Here is a 20,965-nt window from a genome sequence, read left to right as displayed (position 1 = left end):
AAGAGGGAGATGGAATGGTTCTGGCCTATGGGCCTTAGTTTGACCACCCCTACTAAACTTTAGTAGTTGGTAAGCACTAGTTTTGTTGCCACTCATGTCATGGTTAGATCTGGCAATATTCATTAACAGAATGAAATGGGAGGGGGAGCTCCCTCCCTTAGTAGCAGAACATAACAAGTTATGAATAGCCAGCACAAGAGGTTTCAGAGCTGAGTGAAAATGAAACCTACTGGATTAACAGCCAGCACAGATGACACCAGACCTCAGAAAACAAAACTTACTTGGACTCATTTCTTGGAAATTACAACAGAGGCTTCTGCCCATAGTAACAGAGCACGTACACATGCACAAATTTATTAATTGGCTATAAGATAAGGGGGGGGGGGGGGAGGGGAGAAATGCAGACACCTGTTGATTGGCTGAAGGCACTCCCTTATAAGTCTGTGCACTAGCAGTTTAGGGGTAGAGTAGGCTTGAACGTACACCATTGCTTTGTATTGCTTGCTACTTCTGGAGAAACCACGCCTTTCTCCATCAATAAACTTCTCACTTTTATGACTCTTAAAGCTGGTCTTTATTGGTCTCTCTAGTCAGGGGTTTATATTCACAAGTTACCATACTGGGTCAGATGAGGGTCCATCAATCCCAGCATTCTGTTTCCAACAAATGCCAATCCAGGTTTCAAGTACCTGGCAAGTACCTAAACATTAAAAAGATCCCTTGCTATACTTGTGATACAATTGCAACATTGCAGCGTGGCTAGTCTCAGCGCTCTGGTGTTTGTTTGGTAATTAATTTTATTCGTTTTGCCTTCGGCTGTATAGGTGGTCTCAGCGTGTGCGCCAGCTGTTTCCAGTTACATGCTTATCTGCAGGGCGCTAGTGATCACTTTCCTAGTTTATTTCACAGCTGTTTGTATGTGCGCATAGCCTCCGTGGACAAGTTTGAAAGTTCTGCTCTGCTGCTACTGTTCTGGGACCGTGTGTTGTTTTTTCTTGCTAAACAGTCTATTCGTTACAGTGCGAACAGGAAAATTAGTTCTTACCTGTTAATTTTCGTTCCTGTAGTACCAGGGATCAGTCCAGACTGTGGGGTTGAGCCTCCTTTCCAGCAGGTGGAGACAGACTAAAACTGAAAGGATATCCTATATGAGGACAGAGCCTATCCTATAACCCTTCAGTATAACGAATGTCAAAGCAGAAAATAACAAAAGCAGAGTAGGATCAAGCAAGTAACCTTAAAGCTCAATGGAGCAACAATAGAACTACGGTAGAAAACGAGGTAGGACTAACCGCTCTTGCATATACTTGGTTCTTGAACCACCAAGGCCTCCGGTGTATTTGCTCAGTATTCTTGCACAAAAATGATGTCTTGGAATCTGCAACCTGCAAGAAAAAAACAAGCTTCGAGAGGACAGAAAAAAGACAAACAGGGAAGGGCATCTGGACTGATCCGTGGTACTACAGGAACGAAAATTAACAGGTAAGAACTAATTTTCCTTTCCCTGTATGTACCCGGATCAGTCCAGACTGTGGGATGTACCAAAGCTTCCCTAAACCGGGTGGGACCGAGACAGTCCCGCTCGAAGCACTTGCCGCCCAAAAGAACCAAAAACCGGAGCTTGCACACCCAGACGGTAGTGTCGAGCAAAAGTATGCAGAGACATCCAGGTGGCGGCCCTGCAAATCTCCTGCGGAGAGACCGACTGACTTTCCACCCAGGAAGTAGCTTGGGAATGCAATGAATGAGCCTTCAGGCCCTCGGGAACCGCCCGACCTTAGCAAAGATAGGCCGAGGAGATCGCTTCCTTCAACCACTGCACAATAGTGGTCTTAGAAGCCGGCTTACCCCATTTGGGCCCACTCCAGAGGACAAAAAGATGGTCCGAGACTCGAAAGTCATTGGTAACCTGGAGATAGCGAAGTAGAACCCGTTTGGTATCTAGCTTACGGAGATCGCCCCCAGCCGTACCCGCAATCTCCTCTGGGGAGAACGCAGGGAGTTCCACCGACTGGTTGACATGGAAGGAAGAGACAACCTTAGGCAAGAAGGAAGGAACCATCTTGAGGGATACTCCTGAATCGGAAAAACGTAGAAAAGGTTCCCGACAGGACAACGCCTGGATCTCGGAGATCCGGTGAGCGGAGGAGATACAGACGAGAAAGACAGTCTTGAGCGTAAGATCTTTTAATGTAGCGTGACGGAGAGGTTCGAACGGAGCCGCACAGAGGGCCCGAAGGACCAGGTTAAGACTCCACAACGGACAAGTGGGCCGAGAAGGCGGACGTAGGTGCTTGACGCCCTTCAAGAGCCGAATCACATCTGGATGTCCACTAAGGAATGGCCTTCTACCCTACCCAGGAGAGAGCCGAGAGCGGAGACCTGTACGCACAGAGAACTGAAGAAAAGACCTTGGAAAGACCGTTCTGGAGAAAAGAAAGGACCAAAGAGACCGGGGCGGAGTGCGCGGGGACACCAGACGCCGCACAAATAGACTCAAACACCTTCCAGATATGCACGTACGCCAGGGAGGTCGACTGTTTCCGGGCCCTCAGCAAGGTGGAGATGACCTCCTCCTTATAGCCCTTGCGCCTTAGGCGTCGCCATTCAAAAGCCAGGCCGCTAGACAGAAACGATCGGCCTGGTCGAAAAATACAGGACCCTGTCGAAGGAGCCGAGGAAGATGGCCTAGCCGCAGAGGTCCGTCCATCGCTAGGTTGACAGGATCCGCGAACCACAGTCTGCACGGCCACTTGGGCGCTACCAGAACCATGGGTCCCCGGTGGAGCTCTATTCTTCTGAGAACTTTTCCCACCAGGGGCCACGGAGGGAACACGTACAGAAGGACATCCGCTGGCCAAGGGAGAGCCAGAGCGTCCACGCCCCCCGAGCCGTGTTCCCTCCAGCGGCTGAAGAACCGATTTGCCTTGGCATTGTGCAAGGTCGCCATGAGGTCCAGGTGTGGGGTCCCCACCTGTCAATGATCAAATCCATGGCCGCGTCCGAGAGCTCCCATTCCCCCGGATCGAGCAATTGACGACTGAGGAAATCGGCCTGTAGATTCTCCTTGCCCGCGATGTGGGAAGCTGCCAGGTACTGCAGATGCCGTTCCGCCCATGTGAAGAGACGGCTGGCTTCTAGGGCCACCAGGGGACTGCGGGTGCCCCCTTGGCAATTGATGTAAGCCACGGTGGTGGAGTTGTCGGACAGAACCCTCACCGCTTTGCCGCGAAGTAGGGGGAGAAACTCCTGAAGAGCCAAGAACAACGCCCGAGTCTCCAACCGATTGATATGCCAGCGAGATTGGGCTGTTGACCAGATCCCCTGGGTGGAATGGGATAGGCAGATTACACCCCAGCCTGAGAGACTGGCGTCCGTGGTTACTATCGTCCATTGTGGAGCTTGGAGAGGCATTCCCTGGAGCAGATGAGGAAGGGAAAGCCACCACTGCAAGTCGGCGACGGTAGAATCCAAAAACGGGAGGACTATGTGAAACTGTCCAACACTGGCTGCCACCAGGACAGCACAACTCTCTGTAACGGTCATATATGAGCAAAAGCCCAGGGGATGAGATCGATGATGGATGCCATAGAGCCCAATACTTGCAAGTAGTCCCAAGCCGTCAGAAGGGGCAGCGAGATCAGATTCTGGATCTGGTCAATCAACTTGAGGGCCTGAGCGTGAGGCAAGAAAACTTTGCCCACCCGGGTGTCGAAGTGAGCTCCCAGGAACTCCAGCTCCTGGGAGGGCTGAAGGTTGCTCTTGGAGAAATTCACTATCCACCCGAGAGACGCAAGAAGAGACAGATCGTGATCCACCGCCTGCCTGCAAAGGACCTCCGACTTGGCCCGCACGAGCCAGTTGTCCAGGTATGGGTGGACAAGAATTCCTTCCCGGTGAAGAGCCGCCACCACCACCACCACCATGACCTTGGAGAAGGTGCGAGGCGTGGTCGCAAGACCGAAAGGAAGCGCCCGAAACTGGAAATCCCTGTTGAGGATGTGGAAGTGAAGATACTTCTGGTAATTGCGATGAATCGGAATATGAAAATACGCCTCTGTCAGATCGAGCGAGGCAAGGAACTCTCCGGGGTGAACCGCTGCGATGACCGCTCGCAAGGTTTCCATACGGAAATGTGGGACCTTGATAGCCCGATTGACCCGCTTGAGGTCTAGAATCAGACGAAAAGACCCGTCCTTCTTGGGGACGACGAAGTAGATAGAATACTGGCCTGCGCCAAGTTCCATCTCTGGAACCGGGACCACTGCGCCCAGACTCAGGAGCCTGGCGAAAGTTTGCTCCACTGCTTCCCGCTTGGACCGCCTGCATGGAGAAAAGAGAAAAAGATCCGGAAGGTTGTGAACAATCTCAAAGGAGTACCCGTCTCGGATAATGTCAAGGACCCACTGGTCCGACGTGATCTTGACCCATTCCTCGAAAAACAGGGAAAGGCGACCGCCTAGGAAGGGGACAGAGGAATGAGTCAAGGGACCTTCATTGGGTGGCAGGCTTGGGGGTGGAGCGCGCTGGCTGGCCTCGCGAAAGGGCATGCGTCCACGAAAGGGCTGTGACCAGGACTGCGACCGAGAAGAGAAACCCCTCGAGGAGCCACCCCGCCCGCGTGGGGTAAACTGCCTCTGCCCCCGAAAATGCTTCTCAAGGTCCTCGCCGAAGTGCAGCTTACCTTTGAACGGCAAAGTGCCCAGCCGGGCTTTAGAGGATGGATCGACCGACCAATTCCGCAGCCAGAGGAGTCGGCGGGCGGAAACCACTGAGGCCATCGCCTTTGCCTGGACGTAGAGGAGGTCGTACAGCGCATTAGCCCCATAAGCAACGATGGCCTCGAGACGCTCAGCCTGCTCCACTTCTGCCGACGGGAGATCCTGGGAGCAGAGTAACTGTTGGACCCACCTGAGCCCTGCCCACAGCATGAGGCTGCTGCAGGCAGATGCACGAACTCCCAGCGTCAGGACATCAAAAATACGCTTCATGTGTGCCTCGAGCTTGTGGTCCTGGGCGTCTTTCAGCGCCGTAGAGCCCTCCACCGGGATGGTGGTATGCTTTGTGACCACAGAGACGGAGGAATCCACGGAAGGATTCTTTAGAATTTCCAAACAGTCTTCCGGGAGGGGGTAAAGCTTGTCCATAGCCCGCCCCACCCGGAGTGCCGCCTCGGGGGCCTCCCATTCCCGCATGAGTAACAGCTTGTGCATGGGATGAAAGGTGAAGGCAGTTGCCGGAGCCCGGAGACCCGCCAGGACCGGGTCCATATCCTTGGGCAAAGAGGCCATAAGTGTATCCGCGGGGGGCCCCTCCAACCCCAATTCCTGAAGGACAAAGGGGATGAGGGGTTCCAGTTCCTCCCTGCGGAACATCCGTAAGACTCTAGGATCATCCCCCTCCAGGGAAGGAAGGGTACCCTCTGGGTCAGGAAGGGCATCAGGATCCTGGAGTCCCGGGTCCACAGGGGGATCAGAGGGGGGAGGGTGCCCTCCAGGAACCACCCCCACACGAGACGACCCCGGGGGCTCCGCAACCGGGCCAACAATCAACGGTGCGGGATGGGGAATTTTTGCCGGGGGGGGAACAGGGAGGGGACCTTCTTCCTCCTCCTGCAGGCTAGCTAGATAGGATTTATGCAGGAGGAGGACAAATTCTGGTGAAAAACGGGTCCTAGATTTCCCGGGAGGGGGAGGGGGGGTCAAGGAACCCATCCTGAGGGACCGCAGGGCTCAAATCGGAGGGTGACCGAGAAAAAATCGGCCCCCCAGCCCCAGGGAGCTCCGAAAACGGAACCGATGAAAAATCCAAAATGGCTGCCGTTCCCGGGCTTTCCCGACCCGGGAACAGCCTGGCCATGCTTGGGGAACTCGATCCCCGGGTTAAATTTGCCTGCCCTGCCAAGGAGGGACCTTCCCCACCCGGCAGGCAGGCAGAGCAGAGGCCCTCTCGCGAAAAACGCGACGAGGGCTGGCCACAGGAGAGGCAGGCTGCCTGTCGCGGCATAGGAGAGCCGCACTGAGAGAAAAAAAAACTGCAGAGAAAACAATTTGAGTGACAGCCTGCAGGCCCAGAGTGAAGCAGGGGGGAAACCTGCTGACTCCTGCCTGTCTGGCTGCCGGTTGAAGCCCTGTGAAGATCAAAAAATAAAAAGGATGGGTCTACTGCTGAAGGTAAATAACAAAAGCACTTTGAATACTTTTAAACTTAAACCTGTCTTTTTGGGGTTTTTTTTACAGACTGAGCACAGCAGTGTGGAATTGAGACCCCCTCGGCAGCCAGAGGAGGGGGAGACGAGAACTGGACCACCAGACTCAGTCCCCACACCTGGAAGAGGTAATGGACACAGGCTATGCACTGGGCAAAGCCCCCCTGAGTCTGGCAAGAGCCGGGAGACAGAGACGTCTCCTGAAGAAAAAAACAAAAGCTAAAAACTCCCTGACTAACTTTTTTTTTTTTCCCAGGAAGTAAACACAAGATATCCCTAAGGAAGAAGTACTTGCTTGATCCAAGGAGTAAGGAAGAGAAAGAAGGCTGACTAGCCTAGAGCAGGATACCGAAGGGAGACCTGCTGCACCTGCTGGAGACAGACAAATACTGAAGGGTTACAGGATAGGCTCTATCCTCATATAGGATACCCTTTCAGTTTTGGTCTGTCTCCACCTGCTGGAAAGGAGGCTCAACCCCACAGTCTGGACTGATCCGGGTACGTACAGGGAACTCTCAATTGGTTTCAGTGTGAATCTTTAAACCTTACCGTGAATCTGTGGTTTACGAGAGCCCTTGTAGTCTTCCCTTGGAGTCCGTTTGTCCCCTCCCCCCCTCCCACCGTAGGAATTTCTTTGTGTCCAGCGGCCGAGGGTACGGGGCGTGGTGACCAACCTCCCGCCCCCACCTCCCTCCTTCCGTTGGTTGTTGGGAGCTGTGGTCTTAACGTGGAGCGAGTTGGCACCCCCTCGGCATTCCTTTGTGTCGTTGCTCCGTGTCTGCTGCGCATGCACGCTGTTCCGTGGGCGTTACCGTCTTGGACGTTCCTGGTGTCCTGCAGGGCGGGAGACACCCTACCACCCCTTCCTTACTACTCGTGCTGCAAAGTCTTTATGCAGTGTTACATTCAGTTCCTTTCTAGGTGCTCAAAGTTCTGATACACAATTTCGTGCTGCCAGCTCCTTTTTTTGCCTGCAGTGTTCAATGCCTTCCTTCCGCAGTTATTTCTTTTCCTGCAGTTTATCTAGCGGCATCTCCCTGCGTTCTGCTTGTGAACGCAATTTGTTTATTAAAAGCTACTTTCATTTAATCATTTGAATTGATTTCTCATTTGCTTTCCCTCGCTTCTCTGTTAAAAGTTTTTCTGATGCTAGCTGCTTAAGTGCCTGTGCGGCAGAGAGAGAGAGAAAAAAACCAAAACCCTTTTACTTTTCCAGTGTGCTAAAGCTAGGGGGGTCATCAGAAGGGAACTGCTGAGGGTCGGCCAGGAAGGCACAGGGGAAACGACAGTTTCCATTTTTATCCATTTTATTCAGATTTCATGAATTCTCACTTTAGATCCTTTTCTTTTTCTAAATTCCTGTTTTTCAGAGTCACAGTGTTGCATTTGAATTTAGTGTATTAACTGCAGAACAACGTGAATTGTTTTATAAACCTGTCTTATACAGGGGTCCATGCTTAGGGTTTAAAGGGCAGGAGCTGCATGCACATCTGCTGTGAAATTTGAGAAGGTGCTGCAGATTTGCAGAGATTAGTGTTAAAGTTTAAAACTCACCGCTTGTCTAGCAGTGCGGTGACAGGGAGAAAGGGGGGCTGCCGAGGAACGGTCACAGAAAAAAAAAAAAAAAAGAGAGAGACTCCATTTTAATGAATTGATCAGTTTAGTTTAAAAACTGAAATTTGTGTGTTTAGTTTAAAAACAGATTGGCAAGGAATTAAAAGATATTAAGAAAAATCATAATAGTTCTTGGGACATTGAGAAACAGTTATTCGGCGGTCAGGATTCAGGCTATTACACAGCATACAGAGAGTTGGTCATCGCACTGGCACACTTACAGTACATCCCTAAGCTTTTTCTTGCAAATTTAAAATTGCCCTTATGTATAAGTTATATGTCACAATTAACAATGTTTTGACATTTCACAGAGGAGAGAGATTTCCCCAGAAGCGTTATCTCAGTAACAAAGGTTCTGTTGCAGGACTGCCTTCCAGAAGAGAAAAGAAAAGAAAAAATGAGTGGAAACTGAGTATTAATGAGTACAGCGCCTCCTACAGGCACAGCAATATAAAAGAACGAAAAGTAGCTTTATGACCGCAGAATGTTTAGTTTCAATTGCGTTGTAATTTCTCTAACCTTTATGTTGCCAGATTTTATATTTTCCCAGGTCAATAGCAGATGAAACATTTGAAGATTGTTGAAGATTACATTTTCTCCTTTTCCCCAGTTTTTTAAACAGATCTCTTTTTGATTTTTACTTTTGCTTTATTCTATATCGATCTAGACACTATCAAAGTACTTTTTCACACACTTTTTTGGCCTACTTGTATTTCTGATCAGGGGTTTGAGCTCATCAAAAGAAAACATATGTGTAACTTGTTTGTTTCCTGTGTCATGTGTCCTTACACCTGAAGAGTGAATGAAGTTGTGTGTCTAAGTTTAATGTTGGTTGGTATATTTGTGACACCCATATGCATAAGCACCGATCCGACCTCATGTAACCACAGTGGATATTGGCCCACTCCATTGTTGCAACATAGTGTATCCATAGACCTTACACAGTATTGCACACTATAGCTATAGGCAACTCCTCTTGCTTGTCATAATCTTCCCTCACCTATACCACGAAAGCTCAAATGGTAATTTCCTATTGGCCCAGTATTGTGACCTATTACGACCCTGCCTCCTGGGCTCAGGATGGCTCTTGGGGTTAACAGAACTCCAATTTACATGTTAAATCGTATTATAAGATTACAAGCTGTTGTTGAAATAATTCTCACAGGACAAGCAGGATGGTAGTCCTCACATATGGGTGACATCATCAGGATGGAGCCCAATCACGGAAAACTTCTGTCAAAGTTTCCAGAACTTTGACTGGCCCCTACTGGGCATGCCCAGCATGGTACTAACCCTGCAGCCAGCAGGGGTCCCCCTTTAGTCTTCTTTTTTCCTCACAGCAGTAGCCTCGCGGTAAAGGAGCTCTGAAGAGATTCCTGACAGGAATTTTCCTCACGGAATTATTTAAAGTTAAATTGCCCCACAGGGGTCCCTCCTCTAACTTTTCTCTGACCGCGGTACTCCGGTAAGTTTTTACCCGTTTTCCGTCGATTACCGTCGAGTTTGGCCCTTGTGGCCTTCTGGCCGTCGACCGTACCATGGCTCGATTTTTTTCAATGGCCATGGCGTCGGGGTTCCGTCGGTGCCCTGACTGTACTCGCACCATGTCATTCACAGACCCCCATGGAGTCTGTGTAATGTGTTTAGGCCGTGAGCATGATGTCCTGACTTGCACCAAATGTGCCCTCATGACACCAAAAGGTCGCAAAGCCAGAATGGAGAAGTTGGAACTCCTCTTCCGTGCTCAAACCCCGACTCCGTCCATTGCATCGACGTCGTCGGAACTGGCACCGTCGACTTCGCGCCAGCATCGACCACCGACCGGTGACCGACCGCCATCGACGTCTTCATGGCCATCGACACCCTCTACTCCCCCACAGGATCGAGGGGATCACAGGGAAAAACATCGACATCATAAGACTCGGACCATCGAGGGAGCGAAATCATCAACCTCGCCACCGTCGAAGAAGCCCCGTCCAGGAACAGCACCGACCATCCCTGCGACCGGGTCACCGAGGCAACCCTCACCCGATCAGGGTTTGGGAGCCACGATTCCACCTGTAAAGGTGGTCCCTCCAGCTATGCCTCCCTCTTCTGTTCCAGAGCCGGGGCTGCTTGCTCCAGGTCTCCGAGAAGAACTGGACGGGCTGGTTCAGGAGGCCATCGACAAGGCGATGCTACGTCTCTAGGTTCCAGCGGCACCGACACTTATTGTGGAACCTGTCATCGACCCGATTTCAGCAGCGCTGGCACCACTGCTATCCAGAATGGAAGCACTGATGACCGCCCTTCCTCTGATGGATCCCGGGTCTCCGATGCCTCTGATGCCCTCCCCAATGACAGCTCCATTGGGAGGAGAAACACCGTTCCACATCTCTTCATCGGGTGTGTTGCCTCAGCCATCGATGCCGATACGTCCCTCGCCATCGATTTATCCATCGGTACCGATACGTTCGTCGGCGCCACCGAGTCATCCATTGATGCCCTCGATGCCTGCACTGGTGCCTTCCATGCCGTCATCGGTGCCTCCGGTGATTCCTCTGATTTTTTTGGAGCCTAGACCAGGACCCTCAGGTATCCAATCCCCTTCACTTCCTAAAGGACAGTCTGCTGATCCTTATGACACTTGGGGTGATGATACTTCAGACACCGATGACTTACCTTCACCACCTTCTCCCACTGAAAGTAGAAAGCGTTCTCCTCCAGAGGACCTCTCATTCATAAATTTTGTGAAGGAAATGTCTGAGTTGGTTCCTTTTCAACTACAGATGGAACAGGATGATAGGCACCAGATGATGGAGTTACTCCAATTCCTGGATGCCCCCAAAGTGATCACCTCTATTCCCGTTCATCAGATCCTTCTTGATCTTCTCAAAAAGAACTGGGAAAATCCTGGATCAATTGCTCCAGTACATAGAGAGGCTGACACTACTTATTTAGTTCAGTCAGTCCCCGGGCTTTCAAAAATCCAAGCTTGACCACCACTCAGTTGTGGTTGAGTCTGCTCAAAAGAGGGCAAAAAGGTCAAAACCTCACTCGTCTACCTTGCCTGCTAAGGAACAAAAATTCCTAGACAACATTGGTCGACGAGTATTCCAAGGGGCCATCCTCATCTCCTGAATTGCTGCCTATCAGCTTTAAATGACCCAATAGAATAGGGTCATCTTTAAGCAGATACAGGACTTCTCCGAGTCCCTTCCTGAGCAATTCCAAGACCATCTACAAACCCTTGTAAACAAAGGATTTGAGGCAGGCAAGCATGAGATTCGAACATCTTATGACATTTTTGACACCTCTACCAGAGTGTCTGCAGTGGCTATTTCGGCAAGACGGTGGGCCTGGCTCAAGTCTTCTGACCTTGGCCCAGAAGTGCAAGACTGGTTATCCAACCTACCATGTATCGGAGATAATCTGTTCAGAGAACAGATCCAACGAATGGTGGCTGAATTAAAAGACCATCATGAGACTCTCAAACAGCTCTCTTCGATGCCTTCCGACTTCTCCTCAAGACAGCCCTTCAGGAAGGACTCTAAGAAGTCGTTCTACCGTCCAAGGAAGGCCTATCCGCCACCAGCAAGGTCCGTGCTACTAGACCTTATCAAAAGCCTCAGCCTCGCCAAGCCCGAAAACAAAAACCACAAGCAGCTCCCCAGCCAGGGCCTGCTTCAGGTATTTGACTTCCGCTTGGTGAGCAGCAGCCAGATTCCTCTGCCAAGCATACCAGTGGGAGGTCGATTGTGCCACTTTCACAACATGTGGCAGTCAATCATGACCGACCAATGGGTATTGGCAATCATTGCTCAGGGTTTCCATCTGAACTTTCTCGCCCTGCCACCGGACTCCCCACCTCTGCAAGATGTGGGGGAAGTCCGACCACTCCATTCTTCTGGATCAAGAGGTCTCCCTCCTTCTCCAGTCAAAAGCAATAGAACCCGTTCCGTACTCGCAGCAAAGCCTAGGGTTCTACTCCCGGTACTTTCTGATCCCCAAAAAAGCAGGGGCTGTTCATCCAATTCTGGACCTACATGCTCTCAACAAGTACCTGCAGCGGGAAAAGTTCAAGATGGTAACCTTGGGATCGCTTCTACCTCTTCTACAAAGAGGAGACTGGCTCTGCTCTCTGGACCTCCAGGACGCATACACCCACATTGCGATAACTCCAACTCATCGCAAGTACCTGAGGTTTTTAGTAGGCCCCAAGCACTATCAATACCGAGTGCTTCCGTTCGGCCTAGCGTCTGCACCATGAGTCTTTACCAAATGTCTCGTAGTTGTCGCAGCTTTCCTCAGGAAAGAAGATGTTCACTTCTACCCCTATCTGGACGACTGGTTAATCAGGGCTCCAACCCAGCAAACTGCTCGGTCGGCCTTCGATTTGACTCTACACACTCTAATTTCACTAGGATTTCTCATCAATTACGAAAAATCCTATTTAGTCCCATCTCAAACCTTGTCATTCATTGGGGCAGACTTGGACATCTTGCAGGCAAAAGCCTTCCTGCCTCGACAGCGAGTACTAACTCTCGTGTCTCTCGCTCACCAGTTGCAGTCTCAGAATACTGCAACAGTTCACCAATTCCTCGTCCTTCTGGGACACATGGCATCCTCAGTCCATGTCACACCAATGGCCTGCTTGGCCATGAGACTCATGCACTGGACTCTGAGGTCACAATGGATTCAAGCTATTCAGCCTCTGTCAGCCATTGTCCACATCACCGACTCACTCAGTCTGTCTCTCGCCTGGTGGAAAAATCAGAACAATCTCCTCCAGGGATTGCCCTTTCAAGTGCCAGATCCTCAAGTCATTCTCACCACCGACGCTTCCAACCTCGGGTGGGGAGCCCACGTGGCCAATCTGCAGACACAAAGGGCTTGGTCTCCAGAGGAAGCCAAACACCAAATAAATTTCCTGGAGCTTCGAGCAATGCGATATGCTCTCAGGGCTTTTCAGGAACGCCTATCAAATCAAGTCATCCTGATTCAGACGGACAACCAGGTGGCCATGTGATACATCAACAAGCAGGGAGGCACAGGCTTCTGTGTCAGGAAGCTGCGCAGATATGGGCGGAAGCTCTCTCCCATTCATACCTCAGGGCCACCTACTTGCCGGGAGTGAACAATGTGTTGACAGACAAGCTGAGTCGCGTCTTCCAACCGCACAAGTGGTCTCTCAACCCCTCGGTAGTGAACTCAATTTTTCAACAATGGGGATATCCTCAGACAGACCTCTTTGCATCCCCTCAGAACCACAAAGTGGACAATTACTGCTCTCTCATTCGCAGCAAACACTCTCGGCCCAGAGATGCATTCTCCCTCTCTTGGGCAACCGATCTGCTTTATGCATTCCCTCCACTTCCTCTTCTCTCGAGGACTCTCGTGAAACTACGTCAGGACAAGGGAACCATGATCCTGATAGCACCTCACTGGCCATGCCAAGTGTGGTTTCCAATATTACAGGATCTCTCCATCCGCAGGCACATTCCCTTAGGAAAGGACCCGCTTCTGATCACTCAAAACAACGGGTGCCTACACCATCCCAATCTTCAGGCCTTGTCCCTGAAGGCATGGATGTTGAAAGGTTAATCCTTCAACCACTTAACCTTTCAGACCCAGTTTCCCGTGTCTTGATTGCTTCACAGAAGCCTTCCACGAGAAAATCTTACTGCTATAAATGGAAAAGGTTCACATCATGGTGCGCTTCTCAGTCCCTTGATCCCTTTTCCTGTCCAATCCCAAAGTTTTTGGACTATCTCTGGCATCTGTCAGAGTCAGGTCTCAAGCCATCTTCCATCAGAATGCATGTCAGTGCTGGAGCCGCCTTCCATAAAGGTGTCGGGAATGTCCCTATATCAGTACAACCCCTTGTAATACGCTTTTTGAAGGGCTTGCTCCACATCATATGAACATAAGAAAATGCCATACTGGGTCAGACCAAGGGTCCATCAAGCCCAGCATCGTGTTTCCAACAGTGGCCAATCCAGGCCATAAGAACCTGGCAAGTACCCAAAATCTAAGTCTATTCCATGTAACCATTGCTAATGGCAGTGGCTATTCTCTAAGTGAACTTAATAGCAGGTAATGGACTTCTCTTCCAAGAACTTATCCAATCCTTTTTTAAACACAGCTATACTAACTGCACTAACCACATTCTCTGGCAACAAATTCCAGAGTTTAATTGTGCGTTGAGTAAAAAAGAACTTTCTCCGATTAGTTTTAAATGTGCCCCATGCTAACTTCATGGAGTGCCCCCTAGTCTTTCTACTATCCGAAAGAGTAAATAACCAATTCACATCTACCCGTTCTAGACCTCTCATGATTTTAAACACCTCTATCATATCCCCCCTCAGTCGTCTCTTCTCCAAGCTGAAAAGTCCTAACCTCTGTAGTCTTTCCTCATAGGGGAGTTGTTCCATTCCCCTTATCATTTTGGTAGCCCTTCTCTGTACCTTCTCCATCGCAATTATATCTTTTTTGAGATGCGGCGACCAGAATTGTACACAGTATTCAAGGTGCGGTCTCACCATGGAGCGATACAGAGGCATTATGACATTTTCCGTTTTATTCACCATTCCTTTTCTAATAATTCCCAACATTCTGTTTGCTTTTTTGACTGCCGCAGCACACTGCACCGACGATTTCAATGTGTTATCCACTATGACACCTAGATCTCTTTCTTGGGTTGTAGCAACTAATATGGAACCCAACATTGTGTAATTATAGCATGGGTTATTTTTCCCTATATGCATCACCTTGCACTTATCCACATTAAATTTCATCTGCCATTTGGATGCCCAATTTTCCAGTCTCACAAGGTCTTCCTGCAATTTATCACAATCTGCTTGTGATTTAACTACTCTGAACAATTTTGTGTCATCTGCAAATTTGATTATCTCACTCGTCATATTTCTTTCCAGATCATTTATAAATATATTGAAAAGTAAGGGTCCCAATACAGATCCCTGAGGCACTCCACTGTCCACTCTCTTCCACTGAGAAAATTGCCCATTTAATCCTACTCTCTGTTTCCTGTCTTTTAGCCAGTTTGCAATCCACGAAAGGACATCGCCACCTATCCCATGACTTTTTACTTTTCCTAGAAGCCTCTCATGAGAACTTTGTCAAACGCCTTCTGAAAATCCAAGTATACTATATGTACCGGTTCACCTTTATCCACATGTTTATTAACTCCTTCAAAAAAGTGAAGCAGATTTGTGAGGCAAGACTTGCCCTGGGTAAAGCCATGCTGACTTAGTTCCATTAAACCATGTGTTTCTATATGTTCTGTGATTTTGATGTTTAGAACACTTTCCACTATTTTTCCTGGCACTGAAGTCAGGCTAACCGGTCTGTAGTTTCCCGGATCGCCCCTGGAGCCCTTTTTAAATATTGGGGTTACATTTGCTATCCTCCGTCTTCAGGTACAATGGATGATTTTAATGATAAGTTACAAATTTTTACTAATAGGTCTGAAATATCATTTTTTAGTTCCTTCAGAACTCTGGGGTGTATACCATCCGGTCCAGGTGATTTACTACTCTTCAGTTTGTCAATCAGGCCTACCACATCTTCTAGGTTCACCGTGATTTGATTCAGTCCATCTGAATCATTACCCATGAAAACCTTCTCCATTACGGGTACCTCCCCAACATCCTCTTCAGTAAACACCGAAGCAAAGAAATCATTTAATCTTTCCGCGATGGCCTTATCTTCTCTAAGTGCCCCTTTAACCCCTCGATCATCTAACGGTCCAACTGACTCCCTCACAGGCTTTCTGCTTCGGATATATTTTAAAAAGTTTTTACTGTGAGTTTTTGCCTCTACAGCCAACTTCTTTTCAAATTCTCTCTTAGCCTGTCTTATCAATGTCTTACATTTAACTTGTCAATGTTTATGCTTTATCCTATTTTCTTCTGTTGGATCCTTCTTCCAATTTTTGAATGAAGATCTTTTGGCTAAAATAGCTTCTTTCACCTCCCCTTTTAACCATGCCGGTAATCGTTTTGCCTTCTTTCCACCTTTCTTAATGTGTGGAATACATCTGGACTGTGCTTCTAGAATGGTATTTTTTAACAATGACCACGCCTCTTGGACATTTTTTACTTTTGTAGCTGCTCCTTTCAGTTTTTTTCTAACAATTTTTCTCATTTTATCAAAGTTTCCCTTTTGAAAGTTTAGCACGAGAGCCTTGGATTTACACACTGTTCCTTTTCCAGTCATTAAATCAAATTTGATCATATTATGATCACTATTGCCAAGCGGCCCCACCACCGTTACCTCTCTCACCAAGTCCTGTGCTCCACTGAGAATTAGATCTAAAATTGCTCCCTCTCTCGTTGGTTCCTGAACCAATTGCTCCATAAAGCTATCATTTATTCCATCCAGGAACGTTATCTCTCTCACTTGACCCGATGATACATTTACCCAGTCTATATTGGGGTAATTGAAGTCTCCCATTATTACTGCATTACCAATTTGGTTAGCTTCCCTAATTTCTCTTAGCATTTCACTGTCCATCTCACCATCTTGACCAGGTGGACGGTAGTATACCCCTATCACTGTAGTCTTCCCTGACACACAAGGGATTTCTACCCATAAAGATTCAATTTTGTATTTAGTCTCATGCAGGATGTTTATCCTGTTCGACTCTATGCCATCCCGGACATAAAGCGCCACACCTCCTCCCAAGTGCTCCTCTCTGTCATTGCGATATAATTTGTACCCCGGTATAGCACTGTCCCATTGGTTATCCTCTTTCCACCATGTCTCTGAGATGCCAATTAAGTCTATGTCATCATTTACTGCTAAATCAACCAACTGCAGAGTGAGAACTCGATGTTTTGGATTCAACTGTATCTTCACTTAAATAACCAATACTCGTTAACTGTACCCAATATTGTAGACGCTTCAGCTTGTGAATGACATTTATCACATTAGAAATTTGACCTTCATAATAGGCATCATCGTTATTGCTTTCGCGTATTTAAACTCTGCCTTATATTTAATCATGTGGTCAATTCAGTTCATTTTGAGAATTTTTAACCATATTTTTCAAGACATTTTCTTATGCATTTAAAATTGTATCCATAAAACTTCTTGTGCAAGAATAAGCACTTATCTTGATTTTACTCGATCCACATCCTTTGCTATCTTGCTATAACTGGCAAGAAACCGATGACCCTGGGTCATCGGTTTCTTGCACCATCGTCTCATCCATGCATTGAGACTCCGGAGCTCTGCCTGCCTCTGGTGACCAGCGCGTGGAACAGGAAGCATTTCAGAGAATGCTACCCTGGAGGTTCTGGATTTAATCTTTCTACCGAAGAGCCTAAATTTGGCTTCCAGAAACTCCCTCCCACATTTTCCTATGTCGTTGGTGCCCACGTGTACCACGACAGCCGGCTCCTCCCCAGCACTGTCTAAAATCCTATCTAGGTGACGCGTGAGGTCCGCCACCTTCGCACCAGGTAGGCATGTTACCAGGCGATCCTCACGCCCACCAGCCACCAAGCTATCTACATTCCTAATAATCGAATCACCAACTATGACGGCCGACCTAACCCTTCCCTCCTGGGCAGTAGGCCTTGGGGAGATATCCTCAGTGCGAAAGGACAATGCATCACCTAGAGAGCAGGTCCTTGCTACAGGATCCTTTCCTGCTATACCTGGTTGGTGCTCTCCCATTATGAGACCTTCTTCCTCCAAGGCAGCACCAGGGCTGCCAGTCTGAAGTTGGGACTTGACTACTATGTCCCTGAAGGTCTCATCTATATACCTCTCTGTCTGCCTCAGCTCCTCCAGGTCTGCCACTCTAGCCTCCAGAGATCGGACTCGTTCTCTGAGAGCCAGGAGCTCTTTGCATTGCATGCACATGTACAACTTCTCACCGGTGGGTAAAAAATCATACATGTGACACTCGATGCAAAAGACTGGGAAGCCCCCCTCTTGCTGCTGGACTACTGCCTTCATCTCAGTTTTGATCAGTTCCTAGTTAAGTTTTAGGTTGCTATGGGAGTAGGAATGTGTCTAACTTCCTTTAAATGTATTAGTGAATTCACTATGTGTCTGGTAGTGGCCTACTGGGGTCTGATCGAATTCTCAATAAAGTTTTTGTTGATGTGTATTTTTTTTGTTTGTTTTTTTTGTGAAAGTGGCACCTGCCTATAAATTAAGGGATGAGCTAGGGTTGGGAAATACAAACAGTCTAACTTCAGTTAGTCAGCCTGAGTGACTCACTGCTCCCTTTTTTTTGTGGGGGTTTTTTTTTCAATACAATGCACTCAGTTAGTATTAAATACAAACACTCAGCTCTTTAAAAGTCTGGTGAACACTCAGTTCTACAGACTTTTAAAAATAAACACACTACCTACTGCTACCTTATTGACTGACTATTTAAAAATGCAAACAGTCTAACTTGTTTATTCACTGCCTTTCTGACTATTAAAGACACAAACACACTAAATAATATTCCCAAATAGTTAACTTTGCCCCAATACTTTTAAAAAAGTCAATGTCCCAAGCAAAAACTTACTGATTCCTTTCAGCCACCAGCAAGGTGATCCTCTCCTCTCAGTGTTTCCACTGGAATCAAGCCACCTTTACGTCCTCCGTCCCCTTCTTGGGACTTTAACCTGGTTCTCGGTCGGCTCATGAAACCACCATTCGAGCCTCTTCACTCCTGTGACCTAAAATATCTCACATGGAAAGTGATTTTCCTTTTGGCTATCACTTCAGCTCGCAGGGTTAGTGAGTTACAGGTCCTAGTTACCTATCCGCCTTACACTAAACTCCTGCAGGACTGGGCGCTACTCCGCACTCACCCTAAGTTTTTACCTAAGGTAGTTTCGGAGTTTCACATTAATCAATCCATCATACTATCTACCTTCTTTCCCAGGCCCCATTCCAATCCAGGGGAACAGGCTCTGCATACCCTTGACTGTAAACGGGCTCTAGCTTTTTATCTAGACCATACAGTTACCCACAGGAAGAGCACTCAGTTATTCGTCTCTTTCCAACCCAACAAATTAGGGCAACCTGTGGGTAAGCAGACTCTCTCCTCCTGGTTGGAAGACTGCATATCTTCCAACCAGGCATTCCTTTTCAAGACCGTGTTAAAGCACACTCTGTAAGGGCCATGGCGACTTCAGTAGCACACCTACGATCGGTGCCGCTACCTGACATTTGCAGGGCTGCCACCTGGAGTTCCCTCCATACTTTCACAGCCCACTATTGCTTGGACAAAGCCGGAAGACAAGATTCCATCTTCGGCCAGTCTGTCCTGCGTAACTTATTTCCAACGTGATGTACCTACACCCTTCCGCCTGCCCGGTGGGGTTCAGGATGTCCTCTACCAAATTCCACCCCAGTTGTTGTGCCTGTTGCACGCCGTTGTGTACATTTGGTGCATGTTCGGACATCCTCAGCTCAGTACTCACCCATATGTAAGGACTACCATCCTGCTTGTCCTGTGAGAAAGCAAATGTTGCTTACCTGTAACAGGTGTTCTCACAGGACAGCAGGATGTTAGTTCTCACGAAATCCGCCCGCCGCCCCGGGGTGTTGGGTTCGTAACGTTTTGTTATTTTATTTTTCGGCACTGCCTATAGCTTTCAAATAAGACTGATGGGGGACCCCTGCTGGCTGCAGGGTTGGTGCCATGCTGGGCATGCCCAGTAGGGGCCAGTCAAAGTTCTGGAAACTTTGACAGAAGTTTTCCATGATTGGGCTCCATCCTGATGATGTCACCCATATGTGAGGACTAACATCCTGCTGTCCTGTGAGAACACCTGTTACAAGTAAGTAACATTTGCTTTACTAATGTAACTGTAAAAGCACTGAGAATACTAGCTGCACAGGAAAAGGGTTTCCGGAATGCCATTTACCAGAATTGTCTAGCGTTAGATTACATACTAGCTTCAGAAGGCGGACTATGTGGAAAGTTTATTGCTCATGTACCTGTGCAAACCTGGAAAGGCCTTGATTTCAGTGATTCATTTGGATCCCTTGGATCTCTAGCTTAGGTTCAGGATTCAAAATTCTAATTGGCTCCATGTGTATGATTGCCTTACTGGAAATTATTGTCTGCCTCTGCTTGCCATGCCTTTGTATCTGTCTACGAAGATGCCGCGATCAAGTATCTGAAATGCTGGTAACCCAGACCAGCGCACTGATCATGCTAAACCAAGCTGAAACCTTGAACTTGCTATTCTTGGATTCCAATGACATCACCACGCCATTCCCCGCCACCTATAATAACTATCTGTGAAAAATGAGCACATTGGTACTAAGACGGGTAAGTCTCTAGCCAGTAAGGCATAGCCTTAACTAGGCAGAACAACCTAAGACAGGCGATGTGCGACGCAGATAGGTGTGAAGGGTTCCTAGTAGGAACCCTTCAAAGGGGGGAATGTATGAATAGCCAGCACAAGAGGTTTCAGAGCTGAGTTAAAACGAAACCTACTGGATTAACAGCCAGCACAGATGACATCATGCTTCAGAAAACAAAAAACTTTCTTGGACTCATTTCTTGGAAATTACAACAGAGGCTTCTGCCCATAGTAACAGAGCACGTACACATGCACAAATTTATTAATTGGCTATAAGATAAGGGGCAGGCAAATACAGACACTTGTTGATTGGCTGAAGGCACTCCCTTATAAGTCTGTGCACTAGAGTTTAGGGCTGAGTAGGCTTGAGCGTACACCATTGCTTTGTATTGCTTGCTACTTCTGGAGAAACCACGCCTTTCTCCATCAATAAACTTCTCACTTTTATGACTCTTAAAGCTGGTCTTTATTGGTCTCTCTAGTCAGGGGTTTATATTCACAAGTTACCATACTGGGTCAGAAGAGGGTCTATCAATCCCAGCATTCTGTTTCCAACAAATGCCAATCCAGGTTTCAAGTACCTGGCAAGTACCCAAACATTAAAAAGATCCCTTTGTATACTTTTGATACAATTGCAACATTGTTCCCTGCTTCAACAGCAAGGGGGAAAGGGGAGCTGGAGTCAAACAGCCAATGAGAGCCCTGACTTTTATGGTCTGGGGAACTGAGAAGCATGGGGATAACCTGCACAGAGCAGTAATTACTACCCTTAACAGAAGGCATGGAATGTCTACTCTAAACCAATAAGCCCTGCTGCTTT

General features: G+C 48.1%; 1 protein-coding gene across 3 annotated transcripts in view; it reads right to left on the bottom strand.

The window, feature by feature from the left end:
- The window catches only part of RFX5 (regulatory factor X5), a 29,165-nt gene extending 22,161 nt beyond the window's left edge, over window positions 1-7,004 (bottom strand). Inside the window, exon 1 of one of the 3 annotated variants that reach the window (XM_029581145.1) lies at window positions 6,758-7,004. Coding sequence is in view for 1 of the 3 variants with exons in the window: in XM_029581143.1 (XP_029437003.1) it covers window positions 4,685-5,714 (1,030 nt within the window). In the remaining 2 variants the exon portion in view is untranslated. Of the gene's footprint in view, window positions 1-1,045; window positions 1,108-4,684; window positions 6,604-6,757 lie in introns of those variants that run through there. The other 2 variants (XM_029581143.1, XM_029581144.1) reach the window with 2 other exon arrangements.
- Between the last annotated feature and the right edge of the window lie 13,961 nt (window positions 7,005-20,965).

Source organism: Rhinatrema bivittatum, chromosome 16 (assembly GCF_901001135.1).
Source record: "Rhinatrema bivittatum chromosome 16, aRhiBiv1.1, whole genome shotgun sequence".
NCBI lineage: Eukaryota > Metazoa > Chordata > Amphibia > Gymnophiona > Rhinatrematidae > Rhinatrema > Rhinatrema bivittatum.
The sequence above is the reverse complement of the archived record's forward strand: the minus strand, read 5'-3'. Positions and strand labels throughout refer to the sequence as shown.